Below are 20,123 nucleotides of genomic sequence, written 5' to 3' on the forward strand. Positions count from 1 at the left end.
GTGATGTTTTAAGTCTCAGTAGGGACTTAGGAATCTACATTTTAAGAAGTATTCTGGATGACAGTATACACTGTGATGGACCACTCTCTAGTCTTGTGGGCAAGTCTTAGAGCTCAGGGAAATTTTTCCTGTCCATTTGATTTGCACCATGTGGTTATTATTGCTTTGCCTTCATAGAACACTATGATTTGGGGGGGGTTGTTTTGGGGATTTGGGAGGTTTTTTGTTTATTTTTGGTATTGTTTTGTTTGCTTGGATTCCTGTGAAGCTTTTTACCAATTTAATAGGGGCTGGTTTTCAGTGTACACATCTGAATCATTTCAGTGGGGCTAGTACTAGTGCTGTGCCCAGCCACACCGCCTTCTGTCCTCCCTGGCTGTGGGGATCCAGGGCTGAAGGTCACACCATCATTCTGAGTAGTGCAATTCCTGTGTTGGAGGGTTTGCATGTTTAGAATTTTTTAAGGTTCAGCATTTTTCGTAGCCAGAAACAAATCTCAGAATAAAACAGTTCTTGCTTCGCTATATAAACCTCAAAGAATTTGCTATAAACCTTTTGAACTTGTCATGTCTGACAGAATACGTAAACTAATTTCTCAGTATATTGAGTAACTTCTTATAATTATAGTTGGTTTAATTTTACTTATGAAATCAAATATGCACTGCGATGATAAGAAAGAATTGACTTAACAATGTGTCTTACTGTTTACTGACATTCACTGAGTGTCACCATGCTGTCACTTTCTGGTTGATACACAGGGGCTCTTAGGTGAGAAGTATGGGAACATTCGAATACCTGGGGAAGTTGAAGCTTCAGAGTTTGAAATGATTTTGGATGCTGCTGTAGAGGCAAAACTAGAAACCAAGTTACTGGAAGATTGGTACTGTCGGGACGAGAACTCTGTGCCAGCAGCCTATTACCTCAGATCCAGACTAGAGGTGCCAAGAACCAACAAGAACTCAGTAAGTTTGTCTTCTCTGCCTTTCACTCTAAGGTGATTTTCCTTCTGTCTGGAGTAGACTGTAAATTACACTATGAGAGTCATCAGTTGCAAACGCTCTCAGGGGATCCGAAGACATTATGATTTCATTAGCTCTGGTTGGCATACGCCGATCAGATTATATGCCTGTAATGTATAAATTCACATATCCTATTAATTCTCAAAATCATTCCACCATTATCTTACCAATGTATTTTCTACTACCTCCTGTCCTGGTTAGTTCTTATTGTCAACTTGGCTCAACCTAATGATATTTGGAAAGAAGGAAACTCAATGAAAGAAAGGCCTCCATCAGATTGGCCTTTGTGCATGTCTGTGCAGCATTGTTTTAATTGATGCTGGAGGCCCCAGCACACTGTGTGCAGTACCATCCAAGGCAAGTGATCCCTGGACATATAAGAAATCAAGCTGAGCATAAGCCAGGGAACAAGTCAATGAGCAGCATTCCTCAGTTCCTGCTTGAGATTCATCTTAACTTCCCTCAATAACAGTTTGTAACCTGGACCTATAAACCAATCCAGCCCTTTCCTCTCCTGAGTTGCTTTGGTCATGGTGATTATAACAGCAACAGGAAGCAAACTGAAGCCCTTTACATTTCCCTGTTGGTTCCTCAATCAAGTTTCCACTAGACAGTCTAGGTCTGTCTCCATATCTCCATTCTTCCCCAGGGTATCAATTTGCTCTCCTCTTCCATAAAAGTACTTCAGGTCTTTACTCCAGTTCACTGATGTTTTCTTCAGCAGTTTCTACTCTGTTGATTTCCAAATCCAACAGTTAGGTTTTATTTTATGAAAGTTTTGTTTGTGTGTGTTGTTTGTGCATTGTTTTATGTATCCTTTGAAAAACCATGCTTCACTATTTTTATGGACTCTTTGTTGTACATTTTAGTACACTTTTGATAGTTCTCCTTGAACACTCAACAGTTTGTGTACTTGCAGTTTGTGTAGAATCATAGGGTAAATTGGTTTAGGTTTCTCCTGACCTTAGTATATCTATTATATGTCTTTCAAAACTTAGTGAAGGGAAAAGAAGGGCAGAACGGTTCTGGTTGATCATTTAACTGTTTAGATAGGTTTTTTAAAAACTGATATCCATCTGTCTTTCTTATAGAGCATCCTTGATGTATCTGGTACCCAGACAGCTTCAAGAAGAAAATGATGATAGATGAGTCACGGTCTTCTTTCTTACATTTGTCTTTCTGATATCTTCTTCGTGCTGATGAAATCATGTCAAAGTCATTGACTTCCTTACATACACACTACCATTACTTAACATATCTGTAACAATAATGTTCTTTTGGATAGGGCTGTTAGAGTAAACCCAAAGCGTATAAGAGTAAATGTAGACAGGATAGAGGGTGAAACCACAAAGCTATTTCATACAGTGGTCTGGGGACACTTGTTTCTATGTGACTATTTTATTGTTTGTTTTCTTTATCTCCACTTATTTCTATGATCCTTCAGGGAGATGTAAATCATTCTCCAAATGTTCAAAGTTATTTATGTATAAATCATTCATAATCAATGTTAAATAAATAAATGCATGAATAAGACTTTATACATGTTCCAAGACTATATAAATATTTCCTTCCTGTTAAACAATTTTGCCACTTTCTTTCTTAAATGATTATGACAAAAAAATGAAGGAAAATCCAAAGATATATGGTGACACAGAAATGCCTCCTCTTTAGCTTCCCTCTCACTTTTTCAGAGGACACTATAAAGATTATATTGTCATGATATTTAAGATCAAAATGCAAGAGGGAACTCTATGGTAAATAGCCTGGCTGCTTTCTAAGGAAAGAATTTCCTTTAACTCACAGTTTGGGACTTTGAAAATCCAAGGCGGACACCTCCATCTCCTCAGGCCCTAATAAGAGTCTTCTTGACCATATTATGACAGTAGGAACTCATGCAGAAGAAATCTCATGGTGAGACAATAAACCAGAGAGCTTCAAAGGCTGGGGTGATCCTTTTCGTAAGAACCTAGTCCCTCAAGAACTACCTAAGGCCCAATAAAAATGACATTAATATCTTCCAAGGATGGCATTTTGGGGACCACCTTCTATTACATCTCATGTCCCAACATTGCCAAGAGAAATGGGAATCAAAGTCCTGGCAGATAAATAACCAATAGCAACTGTAGCCAAGCCCAGGAAACAAACCTGCATCATGCCTTCATGTAACCAGGGTAAATTCACCTGTAATCTGGGGATGATTTCTTACTCCTGGACTATTGGAGAAAAGAGGATGAAGTGTGGCACTGGAGACACCGACTTTCATAGCATTGGCATATACCAATCTTGCTCTTAAATACCGATTTGTCCTTCATGATTTTTGAGACTAACTCCCCACTTTCACCTTTTCCTAGACACAGCCTTCTGCCACGGGTGAACATGAGAGGCCATGGCAAGAAATATCGGATGAAATCAAAACAATATTTAAAGCTGCTACCAAACTGCTGTATGAACAGGGGAAAATGAAGCTCAGCCAGGCTAAGAGGTACCTGTTCTCAGGTAATTTCCGTGTGTTTTCAGAACATTCAGAAATGGATAAAAACTAGAAGCATGCATGGCTTCCCTCCTGGGAGTCTTTAAATTTAATCCGATTTGGTACCGTGCACATTTGAATTGATAAATGCTTCTACATCCCAGAAAGGCAAGTGTCAACTAATGGGAAATCCTTTCCTTAATCTAGCAAATGTGATTTTAGAAGAAGTTAGTAGAGGTGGCTGGATACACTAGTCAAGGTTCTGCCATTCTGTCTCAGTGGAGCACATCAGTCCCTCATTGTCTCCCAGCAAATGTGTGGGGACCTATCCTGGTCAACTCTGAGGCAAACCCAGGGAAGATAGTAATGGATATGGGAGGTTTCTGCTCTCCTGGAAACTGATTTCATGGAGGCAGAGACATGATTACCAAGAAATAAATAAGCAAGATCATTTCAGAAATTAAATAATTTGTAACTTGAATAAAACATATTTATAAAAAAAGTAGTGGCTGAGGAGGGAGGCTGGGGCTCTTGTATAGACGGGTGATTTTTTAAATGGAAGATGGAAAGAATCAGAGTTAGCAGTACCTTTACTCTCTAAGGCGGAGATTGCAGGCAGTGGGACCAACTGGTTAGATTCCCTCAGAGGGACTAGACAGGGTGTCAAATATAACCACATCTCTCAGCCAAGGAAATGGGGGTTTATTCTGGAGCCAAACACAAATTGCCATAGCCTGGGAGCACAGCTTCTGGCTACTTCAAATGTATAGCATGGTCGCAGTTTCCTGAAGCTTTTATAGTTACAAAAGAAAGCAATAGATCGAGGCATTTTCAAATACATTGATAGGAACATCAAGTAGGTGGGTTACAGCACAGCTGGGAATTCCCTGCTATAGGCATTAAATGTTGCCTGACAACATTCTTCCACTGTAAATCAGGGGACCCTCAGGCTGAGATTGTATGTACGTTCCAGAAGAGATCTTTCTTGATAGCTGAAAAGATGTTTGGGCAAAGCCGAGGTACGCAGTAAGTGGCTATTAATGGGGCTAAAAGCTCTGGACCTGCAACATTCCAGTTCTCCAGAATCACAGCAACCTAACCCATCAATCATTCTCTTAGAAAGCTCAACACAGACAAGGCTTTATTCTGGGAACTTCATGAACAGCAAAACAGTCAGGTTTGAGGAGGATGACAACAGGGACAAAGATGGCTGTGTAACGACCTTAGGTGTGACATGGGAAGCCAGGGAGGAGGGTAGGAACTGTAGAAAGATGTTCCAGGACTTAACACTATATTAAAATAGCAAACACACACACACACACACACACACACACACACACACACACACACACACACAACCAGGCAGGCACACTCCTCATTACCAACTAGTTTGAAACCTTCCACAGATAGGCAAGGGAAATCTGTCAGAAACTGTAGGAAAGCCAGGACCTGAAGGATAGAATTTCTTTTTAAAGTTCACAATAAAAAATTGTTAATGACATATAATAGTAATTGCACTTCCAGATCGCTGTCCTGGGTGCTCTGGCGACCATGTTCCAATGTGGCAGCAGTATCATGAAGCTTTTACAGTTACAGAACAAAAATCAGGTATAAAACACCAAAAGCACTTGACCCTCAATCACTGAATACACACATTTTAAATAGTTTTTTAAAGCTATAAATCAATTTGGTAACTCCTAGATGCAAGCCATCAGGAAGTTGAGTCTTATTTTAAGTTTCCTTTGAAAATACTAAACTTGGTGGCACTCTGTGAACAGCCTGCTTTCTTCCCCCAAGTCAGGCCTAGATGGATTTTTTTCTACTGTGATTTATCTGCATCCCGTCTTTCGCTCAGAAATTCCCAGTTAGCACCCTCCTTCCACAGATTTGACAATAATACCAGACAGTTACAGTGAGACTTTCTCTGAAAGTCCAAGTGATGGTGTCTATCTCTGGGAATCGGTGATACGTTGTCTGTGGACAGCACAGGTGGATCCTTCCCTTTTCTTCCCGATCATGTCAGCATGCAGTATCCGATCCAAAGTCCTCACCAGCACTTTCCCCAGAGGCTGGAAGACAGATGGGCCAGAAGCTGCTTCCTCTGTAGTCCCTGATGTCTAAGTTCCTCACAACTTCTCTTATCTATCTCCTGTGAAAGGAAATCAAACAAATGTTATATAAGCACAGTGGCCTGCTCCCTTAACCACAATGGCTGGCTCAAACACTGTGTAAGAGGCACCAAGCTCACGGCAGTCTACAGACACCCTGTAGCCATACGCTTATCTATTTTTATAAAGTCAAAAGTTTTGACTGATGGCTGTCATTGTGGGAAAAACTATTATCACAAGAGTCCCAGAAAAGGTCATTATTTAGGAAAAAGCTCCTAACTTCCAACTTCCATGGTAGTTACAGACTCTCCAGACTCTGTCTCTCTTGGCCTGCTTTCTCTCAGCTTATGCTGAATACAACTAGCAGAACGTATGTAATAGTTATTCAAGGAAGGTCAGTTTATGAAAGAAAGAGTGAGGATTGTTTGAAGGAAGGGAGGAAGGGAGGAGAGACAGAGAGGGGCAGCAGAAAGGAGGAACTTCTGTTTGTTTTCTATTGCTGTGATAAATACCATGACCAAAGGCCACTTGGGCAGCAAAGGATTTCTTTCATCTTGCACTTCTGGTAGCAGTCCATCACAGAGGAAAGTCCAGGCAGGAGCTCGAGGCAGGATCCTGGAATTGGGAGCTGATGCAAAGCCAGGCTTGCTCAGCCTGCTTTCATGCTTTCTTTCTTCCCTTATCTTTCTTTTTTCCTACTTTCCTTCCTTCTTTCTTTTTTTCTTTCTGTATGTGCATTCATGTCTTGCCTATGCATTTGTCTCTGTGAGGGTGTTGGATCCCCTGGAACTAGAGTTATAGACAGCTGTAAGCTGCCATGTGGGTGCTAGGAATTGAACCCAGGTCCTCTGAAAGAGTAGTCATTGCTTTTAACTGCTAAGCCATCTTTCCGAATTCCCCCTCCCCAGTCTGCCTTTTTATACCACCCAGAACCACCTGCCTAAGGGTGTTAGGCTGGGTCCTAACACATCAATCATTAAACAGAATGATTTGTCTACAAGCCAAGTAGATAGAGATATTTTCTCCATTGATATTCCCTTCTCCCATGGGGCTTGTGTGTACCTGATTAAAAGTCTAACCAGGATGGGACAGAAGAACAGATAAATGGAAGGAATGGAAAGAGGTAGAGAGGAAGGGAAGGAAGGAGGGAGAGAGGGAAGGAAAGTGGGAGGGAGGGAAGGAAGGAGGGACTTACAATGCATATTTACTTCTCCACACCTCTATGTTCTATAAGACATATGTGGTTAGGTTCAGAAGAAATTATGTCCTACATAAGTAATTTTCTATACCTTTCTGAGCCTGTGGCATTGAGCAGTATCATGGATTGTTAAGACTGCCCAGAATTCAGAACAGAGTTATATTTTAGTTTAAGATGCACTTTTGCATTTCTATTTCAGCCCATTTGTCTATGTTACAATACACCTCAAACAAAGGGATGGCAGTACATTGGAAAGGATGGTCTGGCAAAGAATGGGGAGCCTAGATAGCTATGTCACCCACCTGCCTCAATGTTTCCTGGCCCAATGGAGACCCAGATGTTTCTATGTTTAAAAGGGCTGAAGCTAGCTAGAGAGGGAAATTAAACTTACATCTTAAACTCATCACCATGGAGCCTGCATGCTTGCCTTATCAATCTGGTTTTCAACTTTTCCTTCCCATGATGAGGGAAATAAAATAATTTTCAAAAAGAATCTATTCTTCTAGGTCCTACATGCTTAGGGAAAGACCAATGCTAACTTAAGAAAAGACCCCCAAGTTGAATCTCTACAAAGTATAAGCCAAAAAACTTCCCTCAAAGTGATTTAGAGCTATATATTGGGAATTTGGACACATGGTTCCTTCACTCAAGGCAATAAACCCTGTCTTATCTTCTTCCAGCTATCGAGGATGAGTTTGACTTTGCTCTGGGCAAGCAAACTCCAGCATTCCTGAAGAAGTGTGTATGCTACATCAGGAAGATTGCTAACATCGAACGCTTCGTGAAAATCCCAGAGATGGGAAAATACATGGACATAACCGGAACGGACCCAAGAATCATCCGTGACCCAGAAGCTCAAGAGAAGCTGATAAAACTCAGGGATGAATTCATTCCTACCATCGTCGCATCCTCTAATCTGAGAGTGTACACGTCTGTCACTCACTGTGACATGAAACTGGGCTATTCCCAAGAGATAGAGAACCATTACATAGAAGGACTTGGTAAGCAATTTTATGAAGACATGATTGATATAATTCAGGCGACAGTCCAGCAGAACTTTGACACAGAGACTGATACGCTGTATGATGAAATCCTGCAGCACTCTTCACTATGTAAAACATACGCCTCCTTCTATGAATACAAATGTGAATCGCTAAACATCTTGCATAAATACATCCTTCCAAGCAAAACCGGGCATATCAATCCTCTCATTGTGTATGGGGGACCATGCACTGGGAAGACTCTACTGCTAGCTGAAGTAGCAAAAAAGGTAAAAAATAAATAAATAAATAAATAAATAAATAAATAAATAAATAAATAAATAAATAAATAAATCAATCTACACTTTCCATTCTCTGTTTGTAGAAATATTTGTGACCCTTTGGGGAAAATAATAACTTGTTCAAATTCAATTTTCATTTTCTGTGCTTGCTATCTGAATTATAACTAGACTTTCTGGAGTGGCTGCTTCTGTGTTTCTTTTCTGTTAGCATAACAGATGTGCTGTGAGAACAGTATACATGGGACATGACTATAAAGTCACTTTCTATTGTGACTCCTTATCTCCACCCATCTACCTCCTTAGGATGAAAGGGGGACCCAATTCTTGTAAACCCGTCTCATCCCTGTCAAGCAAAAAGTCGTCTTCCAGTTTCTCTAGTCAATAAATCAGTTTCACTACAACAACAAGCATGTCCTGTCTACGGTGATAACACTTTTGTCTATATTTTTCTCCTTCATCTGAGGCCTACCACAGTCAAGCATCCCACTCTGGATATGAGAACATGAATGCCTTTATTGACATAGCATTTCTCCTCCCTCGTTTCCTAACCCCACATTATAATCCCTACTGAGTTGTAGTGTGGTGGTTCTAGGAAGGTAAATCATACTGAAAATGACCCAAGCTGCTGTGAGTGAGCACCAAACTTCTAGGAAACACTAAAAGCTGCCCACCATCTCTTCTGAGCCCTCCCCACCATTTCCAGAAGTTTCTTCTCCTCCTGTACCCCCAAGCCTTGACCCACTGATCGTATCTCAACACAGCTACCTAAATGCAGGGCATTACATTTTTTTTTCTTGCTCATTGCTTTATCACTTCTTAGACATCCATTAACAAACTTCTAGAGTCTTTGGGGTAAGATCATCTCCTCGGCCCAGCAAGTTCCAAGGACAAGGAAAGCACCAAGCCTTACCATCTCCCTCTTCTTGAAGCTTCACAGTGGGTTCATGGGAAATACCCAGGTACTCTTTGGCCCTCAGCACCCTAGACTGAAAGAACCAGGCTAGGATAACAACTCTGTGACCTCATTTTAAAATGTAATATCTACTATCTTGCCTGTCAGCCTAAACTGTACTGAACCATTTTAATTTCCTTTACACTGGCGTTAAAGTAGAGCAGCTTCTACTAGTCTGATGATCACTTAGAACTGTTATGTTGTTCCTCTGTGCACTGTCTAGCAGAGCCTTCTCTAACTCTCTGAATAGTCCTGTCATCTGTCATGTGCTGGACAATATCAAATTGGCTGCCCTGAGTACAAAAGCAGGGTTGGCGTCATTGCATCTCTTGTGGGAATTTGGTACCAGAGCAAATTTACAGATGAGAATCAGGTATATAAATAATTCTTAACCTAATTGGCCATGTTTTAGTTCATCATGTTCAGCTGCTTCCTGTGCTTGTGTTAGAAGATGCAACCGCTTCTTTAGTTAATTAAGCACAAGACAAGAAGAAAGCTGACTTCAGGTACCATGTTCTATCAGAATAGAGGGGAAGGTGGAGAGAAGGAGAGAGACTTTAAACTCTGGTTGAATCTTCAAACTGCAGGATTATTTCTCACAAGCACACTGATGACAGAGTGAGGAACGTGTAAGAAGTTTGATAGGGCTTCCCTTCCTCTTACAAGAAACAAATATTGTTGAACTGATGGAGCAGAGGATCCATGTGGTATGTCTTCATGCACATGCCAGGTCACAGATTGCATGATACAGGCTAATGTGTGCATACAGAGAAGCATCTCTACTCTGCAGGATGCTAGTCATACAAAGCTGATCTTTAATGATGACTAGGCTGTCTTCTGGAGATCTGGTTCAGTTGTGTGTATCTGGATACACACAGTCCAGGGTTTTGCTTGCCTGCTTCTTTGTCCCCTTCTCACCGTCTGTCTCTACTGGCGAATGACTAGATATGTGTCAGCAACAAGTTTCATTGTCTACTGTCCTTGTTTCCAATAGGTATCTCATGCTTGTCTGATGAGTCTGGCTCATAACTATAGGGCTGTCCCCACAGAGAACATAGACAGCAGCCTCAGCACATGAGCCATCAATATCAGCCCAAACAGACTGTGTTTTGGGTTCTGGTCAGCCACCAGTGGAGTGTCAGCGCATGGCATTGCTATTGTCCCTAAATGCAGCTTTCAACATCAAAACTAAGTAGCAGAAAACTGGTGCTATGCCATTTATCCCACTCACATCCATAGAACTTGAATCTTACTTTCTTTTTCTTTACTCTGAACTACCTCAAAGATCCTAGCTTTGTAATTTATAGAAAAAGATCTACATATAGTAAATAATAGAATTTGTGGGCTATTCTCTCATTTTCTGAAGAGCGTTCTTCGTAAGAGAGCAGCTGAAAGGCTTTATCTCCCTACAATACTCCATGGGGCTCTTTTGCACTTTGATCATGTTCCTTCTCAACTTTCACTCTTTGACCACAAAAAAAAAAAAAAAATAGTGAATTTTGCTGATCCATGTATGCCTTATTCCCTTATCAAGGAAGGGAAGAAACAGAGAGGGAAGGGAGAAGGGAAAGGGAAAAAGGGAAGGAGGAGAAGGGAAGGGCATATAGAATGAAAGTGAGATATGGCTCTACTCCAGTTTTGTTTCTAATGACTGTTTAGCTTGAAGCCATTTAGTAATCTAGCCTGAGCTTCGCTTTCCTCTCTTATTAAGTATCACTCTCAAGCCATGTGTCCTTCAGAGCGATCATATTAAATGATGGCCACGTGCCTACACAGTGGACTATTTGAAAGCACAGCAATTAACTAACCTCTTACAACCAGAATTATGTAGCTTTGTAATGATTTATTTTTATCCTTAATTGTGTGTGCTGTGTATGGGTATGAGAACTTGAGTGCAAATATCCTTAGAGAGCAAAGGAATATCAGTCTCCTGGAGCTGTGACAGACAGCTGTGAGCTAACTGATGTGGGTGCTACAAACTGAGAGTAGTCACTCTTAACTGAGAGCTATCTCTCTCATCTCAAATTATAGAGATTTTTATGATGGAAAAAATTATAACAATGATGACCCTGTAGAATCACAAAAATACAACTGGGTTACAAAAAATTCTATTCAATATAATACTGGTGGTGAATATTTTGTTATATTCTAATTAATTGAAAATTGGCCATCCACATATGGAACTTTATATTCTCAGTTAATGAAAACATTTACTCTATGCAATTTATAAATTATTACTTAAGTTAGCTATTAAAGAGACACTAATTATATACTGCGTGCTAACAACTACCAAAAATTAGGGATTTAGATGAAAAAAAAATCAGACAATGGACCCAGGTTTATGGTAATTGAAGTCTGTTTTTAGAACGCAAACAAATACAGTTAAGAAGTACTATTGCTGCCTGTGAGTCCCACCTACAGATATGTTCATGAGTTTTCTAGCAACACTTTCACCTTCCCAGGCAGCTTGTGCATTTATTGGATCAGGACTTTTTATCTGCAAGGATGGTTTGTTAGGCTGAGGGGAAGTTCGTTGATCATATGCGAAAAGGCATAGCACAGCGATGTTCTAAACTCTGCTTGTATGTTTTAGGCTTATGGCTGGCTACATGAAGACACAGGGCCAGACTCTGACCCAGTTGTCATTGTGAGATTTCTAGGAACAACAGACATGAGTATTGATCTGAGGACACTTCTTCTCAGTGTCTGTGAACAACTGGCAGTCAACTACCGGTGTCTGGTTCAAAGCTTTCCTAAGAAGATCCACGACCTTCGAGACTTGTTTATAAACCTGTTGAATGAGTCTTCGCTTCAAAGACCTCTGGTGATAATATTTGATGCCCTAGAGCAGCTCTCAGAGACTGATGAGGCTAGGAAGCTCTGGTGGCTACCTGCTCATCTTCCCCGGTTTGTTCGGATCATCCTCTCCACACTGCCTAACAAACATGGGATCCTGCAGAAACTAAGGTGCCTTATCCATGAAGAAGACAACTACATTGAGCTGATTCCCCGGGACAGAAAGATGTGCAGTCAGGTCCTCAAACACCAGTTGCTGAGGGTCAAAAGGAAGGTCACGTCAGGCCAGCAGATTTATGTGAATAATGCATTCTCCAAGTGCACGCTGCCTATGTTTGTGAACCTAACTTTCAGAGAGGTGAGACACTGGAGATCCCACAAAGACGTCAATGAATCCTCCCTCTGTGTGACTGTCCATGAAAGTATAGAGCAGTTATTCTGGTCCTTAGAGAAGAAGTGTGGTCAGAAACTGGTCTCCAGGGCTCTGGGTTACATCACCATGGCCAAAATGGGTTTGAGTGAAATGGAACTGGAGGATGTGTTAGCTCTGGATAACAGTGTTATGAATGAACTCATTGAGAACACCAGACCTAGCAATCCCCTGAGAGTACCTTACCTGTATATTGCAAGGCTCAAGGAGGGTCTCAATGGCTACTTAATAGAAAGGCACGTGAAGAATGTCACACTCTTAGTCTGGGCCAACAGACACCTGCAGCTCATAGCTCAGAAGCTGTATCTACAAGAAGACAGCAACCTCCGTGAGATGCACACAATCCTGGCAGATTACTTTCTAGGGGTGTGGTCAGGAGGCAGGAGGAAAGCTTTCTGCCTGGAAGACCCCTACTTGAATGGCTGCCTCGACTTAGAGAACAGAAGTCTGCTTGAAGAAGAAAAGCACTTCATAGAGCAAGCATCCTTTGACAGGCAGGCCCCTGACCAACCCTGGGTTTTCCAGTGTAACCCACTAGAGCCTGACATCTTTTTTGTCAATCACCGGAAAATGTCTGAGCTCTTGTATCACCTGACCAGGTGTGGGAAAACCGATGACCTACTTTATGGAATCATCATGAACTTCAGCTGGCTTTACACCATGATCAAAATTGGCCAGTTTGACAAAGTGCTTGCAGACATAGAACTGGCTTACAACTACTCACAGGAAAAGGAGCTGAAGTTCCTGGCCAGCACACTCCGTGGCATCAGAAACAAGGTCATTACGTTTCCAGGCTCCCTTTCAGCAGAGCTTCAGCAACGGCTGCTGCCTGTTGTGAGTTCCCTGCCCAAACTTAGGCACCTTCTTTTAGAATGTGACAAAGATGGACCCAAATACTGCTCCATTGTTCCTCTCCATTCGTCCATGGACGTGACATACAGCCCTGAGCGTCTCCCCTTAGCATCCAGCCACCTGCATGTCACAGAGATCCTCCCTACCTGTAACCCAAGCACTGTTCTCACAGCTCTAGAAAACGGTTCCATCAGCACCTGGGATGTAGAAACTCGCCAGCTACTCCGGCAAATCACTACAGCCCAGTCTGTTATCCTAGGCATGAAGCTCACCAGTGATGAGAAGTACCTTGTGGTTGCTACAACAAACAACACCTTGCTGATTTATGACAATGTCAATTCCTGTCTCCTGTCTGAGGTGGAAATCAAAGGGACCAAGCATGGAAGCAGCCCCACCTACATCAATGGATTTACACTCTCCGTCAACCATGCCCTTGCATGGCTAGAGGCCAGCAAAGATGTCACTGTCATTGATCTGCTTTATGGATGGCCCCTTTACCAGTTCCACTGCTGGTATGAGGTGACATGCGTCCAATGCTCCCTAGATGGGGTGTATGCTTTCTGTGGCCAGTACCTTAACAATACCACCATTTTCCACTTAGGGAGTGGAGAAAAAATATGTACAGTGACATCAGAATTTTCAGGTGGTTTTGTAAAGTTTCTTCTCATCTTGGACACAGCTCAAGAGATGGTCATGATTGACAGTGAGGGAAGCCTCTCCGTTTGGAATACAGAGGACATATCCAGCCCCCAGCTGACTGAAGACTTTGACTGTCGGAAGGAAGACAGCGAAGTGGTGAGTATTGAGCTTTCAGAGGACCAAAGTGCGATTCTGATCTGTAAAGCTCTCAGCATTGAGCTCTTAGACACTGGCATGTGGAAGGTAGCTGAAAAATTCCGAGCCAGGCACAATGAACGATTTATATCTGCCGTGCTATCCAAAAATGGAGACTGTATCATCGCAACCATGGAGAACACCCCAGCAGTATTCTTCTGGAGGCGGGACACAGGACAGTGCATGGCAAGCTTGAAGGAAATCTCAGGTACCATCGTTAAGCTGGTAAAATCTAGTCACCACAATATGCTATTGTCTTTATCAACCAGTGGAGTTCTTTCCATTTGGGATATAGATATAATCACAGCTATGTCCAATATCGATAAAACTGGGAAACCCATCCAGAGTCTGGTGTTGCCTGCCAGGGGGGAAATCATTTACTCTCTCGATGGCTCTGACTGTGTTCATAAATGGAACTTCAGCAGTGGGTTCATTGAAGCGGTTTTTAAGCATGAAGGAATAGTCGAACACTGTGTGTTAACATCCGCTGGGGACATAATGGTGACTTCAGACGACAAAAGCAGCCAGTACGTCTGGCACACCAGCAGTGGTGAAAACCTCTTCCGAATTAATGGGCAGAGGATATCTCAGCTGCTGATCACCCATAATGACCAGTTTGTGGTCTCTCTTTGTGAGGAAAATGCCTCCAGGGTTTGGAGGTTGGCCACAGGACACAGGGTCTGTAACATCTTGACCACTTTGCAAAATGCTTTCATTACCTCTGCAAACACCTTCGTGGTGGGAATGACGAAAAGCAAAGTGCTGGCCGTCAGCCTTTGGACAGGAAGTATCACTAAGAAATTCTGTTGTGAAGATGGGATCACCATCGTGAATTTTAAGTTGATCCCCGACTGCCCTGACATCATTGTGTTCATCACGTCAGCTGAGACCGTGAACCTCTGGAGCCTAACTGATGAAGTGATCTGTCGCCGCGTGCAGCTTCCAAGCAACTTCCTGAAAAACCTGGAGGATTTTGAAATTTCTCCCAATGGGAAGCTAGGCATTATATCCCGGGGAGATGAAAATATCAATGTGCTGGATTTACACAGTGGAAAACTACGGGTGGTTCATGCCTCTGGAGTCATCTGGAGGCAGAGGCTCTCTCGAGATGGTCGCTACCTGGTGTACATTTGTTTCCAGAATGGGGAGGAGGAGGAGGAAAACGATACAGTATCTAGCTTAATTGTGATGAGACTAGCTGATGGCAAAAACATCGGTGCTTGCTCACTATATAAAACACCAACTTTTCTGGCTCTTTCTCAGAGACACCTGAACATCATCGTTGGCTTTGATGATGGGAGTATAGGGATATACACAGTTGTGGATAGGGTAGATGCTGCCCTGAAGATCAAAATTGCCACATCGAATAGCAGACAGATTTTCAGCAATGCAACGCAGACAACCAGGCCAAAGTCGAACAGTTACTCCTTTAAAGTGTCTGTAGATTGCTTATGGCGAGAGTCCACTGAGGTCTTTGCAAGAGACAGCCCCATCACCGTGAGTGACTCCTCTGAGTCCAATGAGGCAACACCCTCCAAGAAACACAACTCTTGTTATGACAGAGTGTGTGCTGCCCTAGAATCTAGGAGCCACAGCTACACATCAGATAACTGACACAATATTTATCCTACTCAGCTGAAATACATAATCCATGTATAGCCGAAGGAAGCAAAGTGCATCTTCTGCACACAAATGATGAGCTGTATGTTTCTTAAAAGCCAGAAAGATGCTGGAATTCCCAGTTTACTAATATCCTCATGAAAGGAAACAGAACTATAAGACTCAACTTGGGTGCCATCTTTTTGTCCAAATGTATTTGTAAAATAGAGAACTCCCAGAAAGGATGGTGAAATGGCCATTTCCCCTAGAAGAGAGAGAATAAAATTTCTTAAATTTGCTGTATAACAAGAATCAGCACAACTCACCACATTGATTCAGATGAGAGAAGCTAGAGTTATAGGTAGACCAGTTGGACTAGAATTAGTTCTACAGAAGCCAGTTGAAATCATGATGGCAGAGAACCGTTTGACTCTGAGTGGGGGGTAGGACAGCAAAATGCAGCCTTAATATCTCTTTACATTTCTCGATCTTGACAACTGTGTAAACACAAGAGGTCTAATGGTGCAAAATTGTGTAAGAAGGATGTCCAGATGTGTTTCAGTTTCCCAGGACAGCAAAACGTGTGAGATGGTCAACAGACTGGGACAAGAACTAACTACCACTATCACAGGGCTACTGACCGTGGAAAGTCAGTCTTCATTAAAACACATTCACGATGACTGCATGCAAGGGTTTCTGTGCAATGGGATATATAATTTTTAATCTGTTTCTTTCATAGGTTGCAAAAGAACCTGACTTACTAAGAAACCACAATCTTTTCATACATTTTCTTGAGTTGCATTATTTGTGCTGAGTATAAAGAATTATGGAAAGGGCATTACAAGTTTGATCAAAACATCTGTTTATTCCCTTCATTGTACTAACAAGAGTCCATACTCTTCAGTTAGTTGTTAGGGAGCCTAATGTTTCCCAGACCCCTGCAGTATCTTAATAGAAAGCAAACTTTTTAAACACGCCGTCTCTGAAACACTGGTGATATTGCCTTATTCTCGTTATGCCTCTCTCCTGTGTAAAATGCAGATAAAGACCAAATACTCTGGGACAAACTGAATATGCCTGTCTCCGTGCTAAAATATTCCATATATCTTAAGGGTCCAAAGGTTCCTATGATCCCTGTTTGTGAACACTTTCTTACTTCCACACACCATGTGTACACTTCTTCATCTCTTACGCTCCCAGACTGAGGACTTTCCCAGTCTTACCAATTTCAAAGTTGAAACTATGAAATGGCATATTTAAAAAATAAATGACTTCACCAATTTGAAGGAAAATACATCTCAGAAGGTGAAGGTGATTTTCTTCCTTCCGAGTCCTTCACTTGGCAAGTCCTGGAAGACCTCCTAAGGGGATCAGGTGGTGGTGATTGGTTTGATTTTTCTCTCAAAGTGAAACGTACTTAAATCAGAACCTTGAACAAAGAACCAGCTTATTTTCATCCTGGCTCTGCTTGGGACTCGGCACCCACCTATAGCCTGACCTCTAGCCTCACCGAGTGTATTGCTTTTGTGGACTGCAAAATGAAGAAGATGACAGGTTCTGCTAGAGCCTGTAAACCTGACGGGGATGCCAGGGAGTAATATGAGAAAAACATTACACAGTGCCATCTTGATTGCTGATACATTGGGAAAAGGAAAATTATCTAAACTCGTACATAATCCAGTTGTGTTCCACTGGTGAAAGGATTTAACATGTAAGGATTCGAAGGTGTTGTTCAGATATCAACAACCTTCTCCATGGTGAAACACCTTTTTTCAGTGTGTTCCTCCTAGTTTAGCCACCAGCCTGTAGGTGAGAGCCCTTGGAGAGTTAAGATCTATATACACATGATCTGGAGTCCATACTTTTAGCTCTTTAGTCAACACATTCTTTTTCCTGTCATTATCAACTGAACATCCATGCCATACATTTCTAAGAATTAAATGCCTAGGTGAATTACACGTAGTGTGTGAGTGTTCTGTGTAAAAACCACTAGAGTGTAACAAGTGATTTGAATGGTTTTTTTTTCCTAACATGTTTGCAACTGATAGCTCGTATTGAATGTTTTTATGTAAACTTTGTATTGTTGGGATGAACTACCCAATCAGAGATTTATATTTTCGTAAATGTTACATTTAGTTAAAATTTTGTTACAGAGTTGTTACACTAGACAATTATTTCAGTGTTCAAACAATATACAGTCTTGTGTATGTATCATTTGTATGAATAAAAGATGAGCTACTTAAACTTGAGTGCTACTGACTTTTCACCACTGAGGTTGGCCAGATGTGGAAGATGTCACTTACCAGTAATTATTCAAATTGACCAGTTGCAGAAGGTGCACTAGAACTACTCCAGGAGCTTTCTAGACACAAAGCCATGGCATCTACACCACAGCCTCGGGAGTTTGGTACTATTATTATTCCACATTTATAGGTGAAAAGCTGAGAAGTAAAGACCATGGACTTAATTCCAGGACATCACCAGCATCTTGGTTAGCTTTCTCAAAGTACATCAAAATAAAGCACTCAGTGCCCAGTAGTCATTTGATGACAGTAACTTCTAAGATCTTTACTAGTTTGCAGATGAGAGATTCAGCTAGTTTACTAACAATCTCTAGATCATTACTAGAGATGTTACTAGAGATGCCCGTTTGGTTTTTTTTCCTTCTCTGCAGTATACAGAAGTAGCTGAAGAACTCAGTCAGCAAGCCATTCACCTAATCACACACTCCACCAAGAACACAGAAGTAAATAAAATAGTTATTGCCTTCTAGAATTCCAGACACAGCATCAAAATAGGAAGAAAATAAGTTCTCTATGTACATGTACAAGGGAATAGTCCTTCCTCTTGTGGGTGGAGCAGGAAATGGCCAACCACTAGTGCCATTCACGAATTCCCAGGTGAGTGAGCAAGACCTAGGGGAACCTCCAGATAACTTTACACACACACACACACACACACACACACACACACACACACACACACACACACACACACACTCTTGGATCTGAGAATTCCCATACACACCTCCCCAGAGCTATCTTTTAGCATGGCAGCAAGAGAAAGCGTCAGTAAAGTAAACAACAATCAGATGAAATTGTGTGTATGATTCTCAACAAAGCAATTACTTAAAAAAATAAAACTATAAAAATCCAATATTAAAAATAAAACTAAAGGCACTATCAAGTTTCTTACCCTCCTCTTTTTATGACTGAGATGAACCTCAAAGTTTCTCCCCAATGACTCTTAAAGCCCAAGACAAATTCCAAAGTCTTTTTTGATCAGAAAAAAACTAATTAATATATAAATTAATATATAAATAAACTATCTCATGAAATTTCTGACAAGGCTGAAAATTGAACCTGAGAGTCACTTACTGTGACAAGAAATTTTTTTCTTCAAATCAACAAATGACATTCAACAACGTATGATTTCCCTTGTAAATCTACCTTTGAAAGTGCAAGGCTATTTTAGCACTAAAAAGGGCCGAAAACCTCTGAGTGGTCTCCCATAGAGTATGGCAAATACCTGTGAAGACAGCGGACATGTGAAACTCAAAACACTCTTGAAGAAATGAGGGCCTTGGGTCTTTGGGAAGGAAGTCCTTGCTTCTCCAGCATTGCCTTTTAATCCTTTCCCTGCAAGCCTTGAGCCTGGAGAGGAAAGCAAGTACGCTAGATGGCGGAATTGCTCAACACATTTTCCTGGCAAGCTCCACAGTTTCTGGGCCCAGTGGACCGAAGACCAAAATCTTAAATCTTTCAGAATTAAGGCATCGGTTCTCCACCCTTCGTAGGTAAAGTGTGTTGGGTGAAGTGTCCCACATCCTGACACTCCAAGGGAAGGGGTCTGGAGCCGGAGTTCTTTCGCTTGTCCCACTATGGCCTTTGGGGCGCAGGCAAGTTTGTAGCCCCTGGGAATGACCGTCGTAGCGGCGTCTGTGCAGTTTGTCTAGCTACCGAGCAGGCGACAAGCCCTGTGGGCTCGATCAAGCAACTATGCTGTCTGGCTCGCTAACCATTCACTCAAGCATAGATCACCGGATGTCCCCTTGTCCCTGTAGCCTGCGCACCCGGGCCAAGGCGCAGGTAAAGGGTTACCCCTGCCTAGGAGGCTCGCCCGCTCCCCGCCCACGTGACGCGCCGGCCCAATGACCGCAGCCCCGGCTGGGGCTGCAACGCGACAGGCTCCGGGCGGCGCTGACCCACTCCGGTGTCCCAGCGCGGACGCCCGAGGCCCGCGAAGCCATGGGCGCCGCGACTCTGGAGCCGCCGCCCCGCCTCAGGTAAGTAGCGTCCGGGCCGGCGCCGGGCTCCTCCGGGAGGAAGAGGGCTGGTGCTAGGTGGGAGTCCCCGCTTTGCTCTTCGGGTCCCCTTCTCTAAGGGGGACGCGGGGAGGAACGGCGCGAGGCAAACCGGTGGTTTGATGACTTCGGGAGAAGTCACGGAATTCAACCTAGGCGCGGGAAGAGTGGCGACAAGGAACAGGTTTCCAAAGTAAAGACGCCGGTGCTGGTTGTGTAAAATGGTTTGTTTTTAAGCTCATTTTTTAAAAACCCAATTCATGAGCTCTCTGCTGAGCCT

General features: G+C 42.3%; 1 protein-coding gene across 1 annotated transcript; it reads left to right on the top strand.

Annotated features, from left to right (window-relative positions):
- Positions 1–771: 771 nt before the first annotated feature.
- On the top strand, positions 772–17,784 carry LOC116912282 (NACHT and WD repeat domain-containing protein 2). Its single transcript, XM_032916278.1, has 4 exons — positions 772–962; positions 3,371–3,515; positions 7,476–8,065; positions 11,623–17,784. Exons 1-4 carry the CDS (start codon positions 825–827, stop codon positions 15,553–15,555), a joined length of 4,806 nt encoding a protein of 1,601 aa, XP_032772169.1. The 5' UTR covers positions 772–824; the 3' UTR covers positions 15,556–17,784.
- Positions 17,785–20,123: the final 2,339 nt, after the last annotated feature.

Source organism: Rattus rattus, chromosome 11, assembly GCF_011064425.1.
Source record: "Rattus rattus isolate New Zealand chromosome 11, Rrattus_CSIRO_v1, whole genome shotgun sequence".
NCBI lineage: Eukaryota > Metazoa > Chordata > Mammalia > Rodentia > Muridae > Rattus > Rattus rattus.

Coding starts and splice junctions, on each gene's coding strand:
- LOC116912282 (XM_032916278.1), top strand. CDS start 825: ATGATTTTGGATGCTGCTGTAGAGGCAAAACTAGAAACCAAGTTACTG. Junction 3,516..7,475: donor TAAGAGGTACCTGTTCTCAG/GTAATTTCCGTG, acceptor ATCTTCTTCCAG/CTATCGAGGATGAGTTTGAC. Junction 8,066..11,622: donor TAGCTGAAGTAGCAAAAAAG/GTAAAAAATAAA, acceptor TGTATGTTTTAG/GCTTATGGCTGGCTACATGA.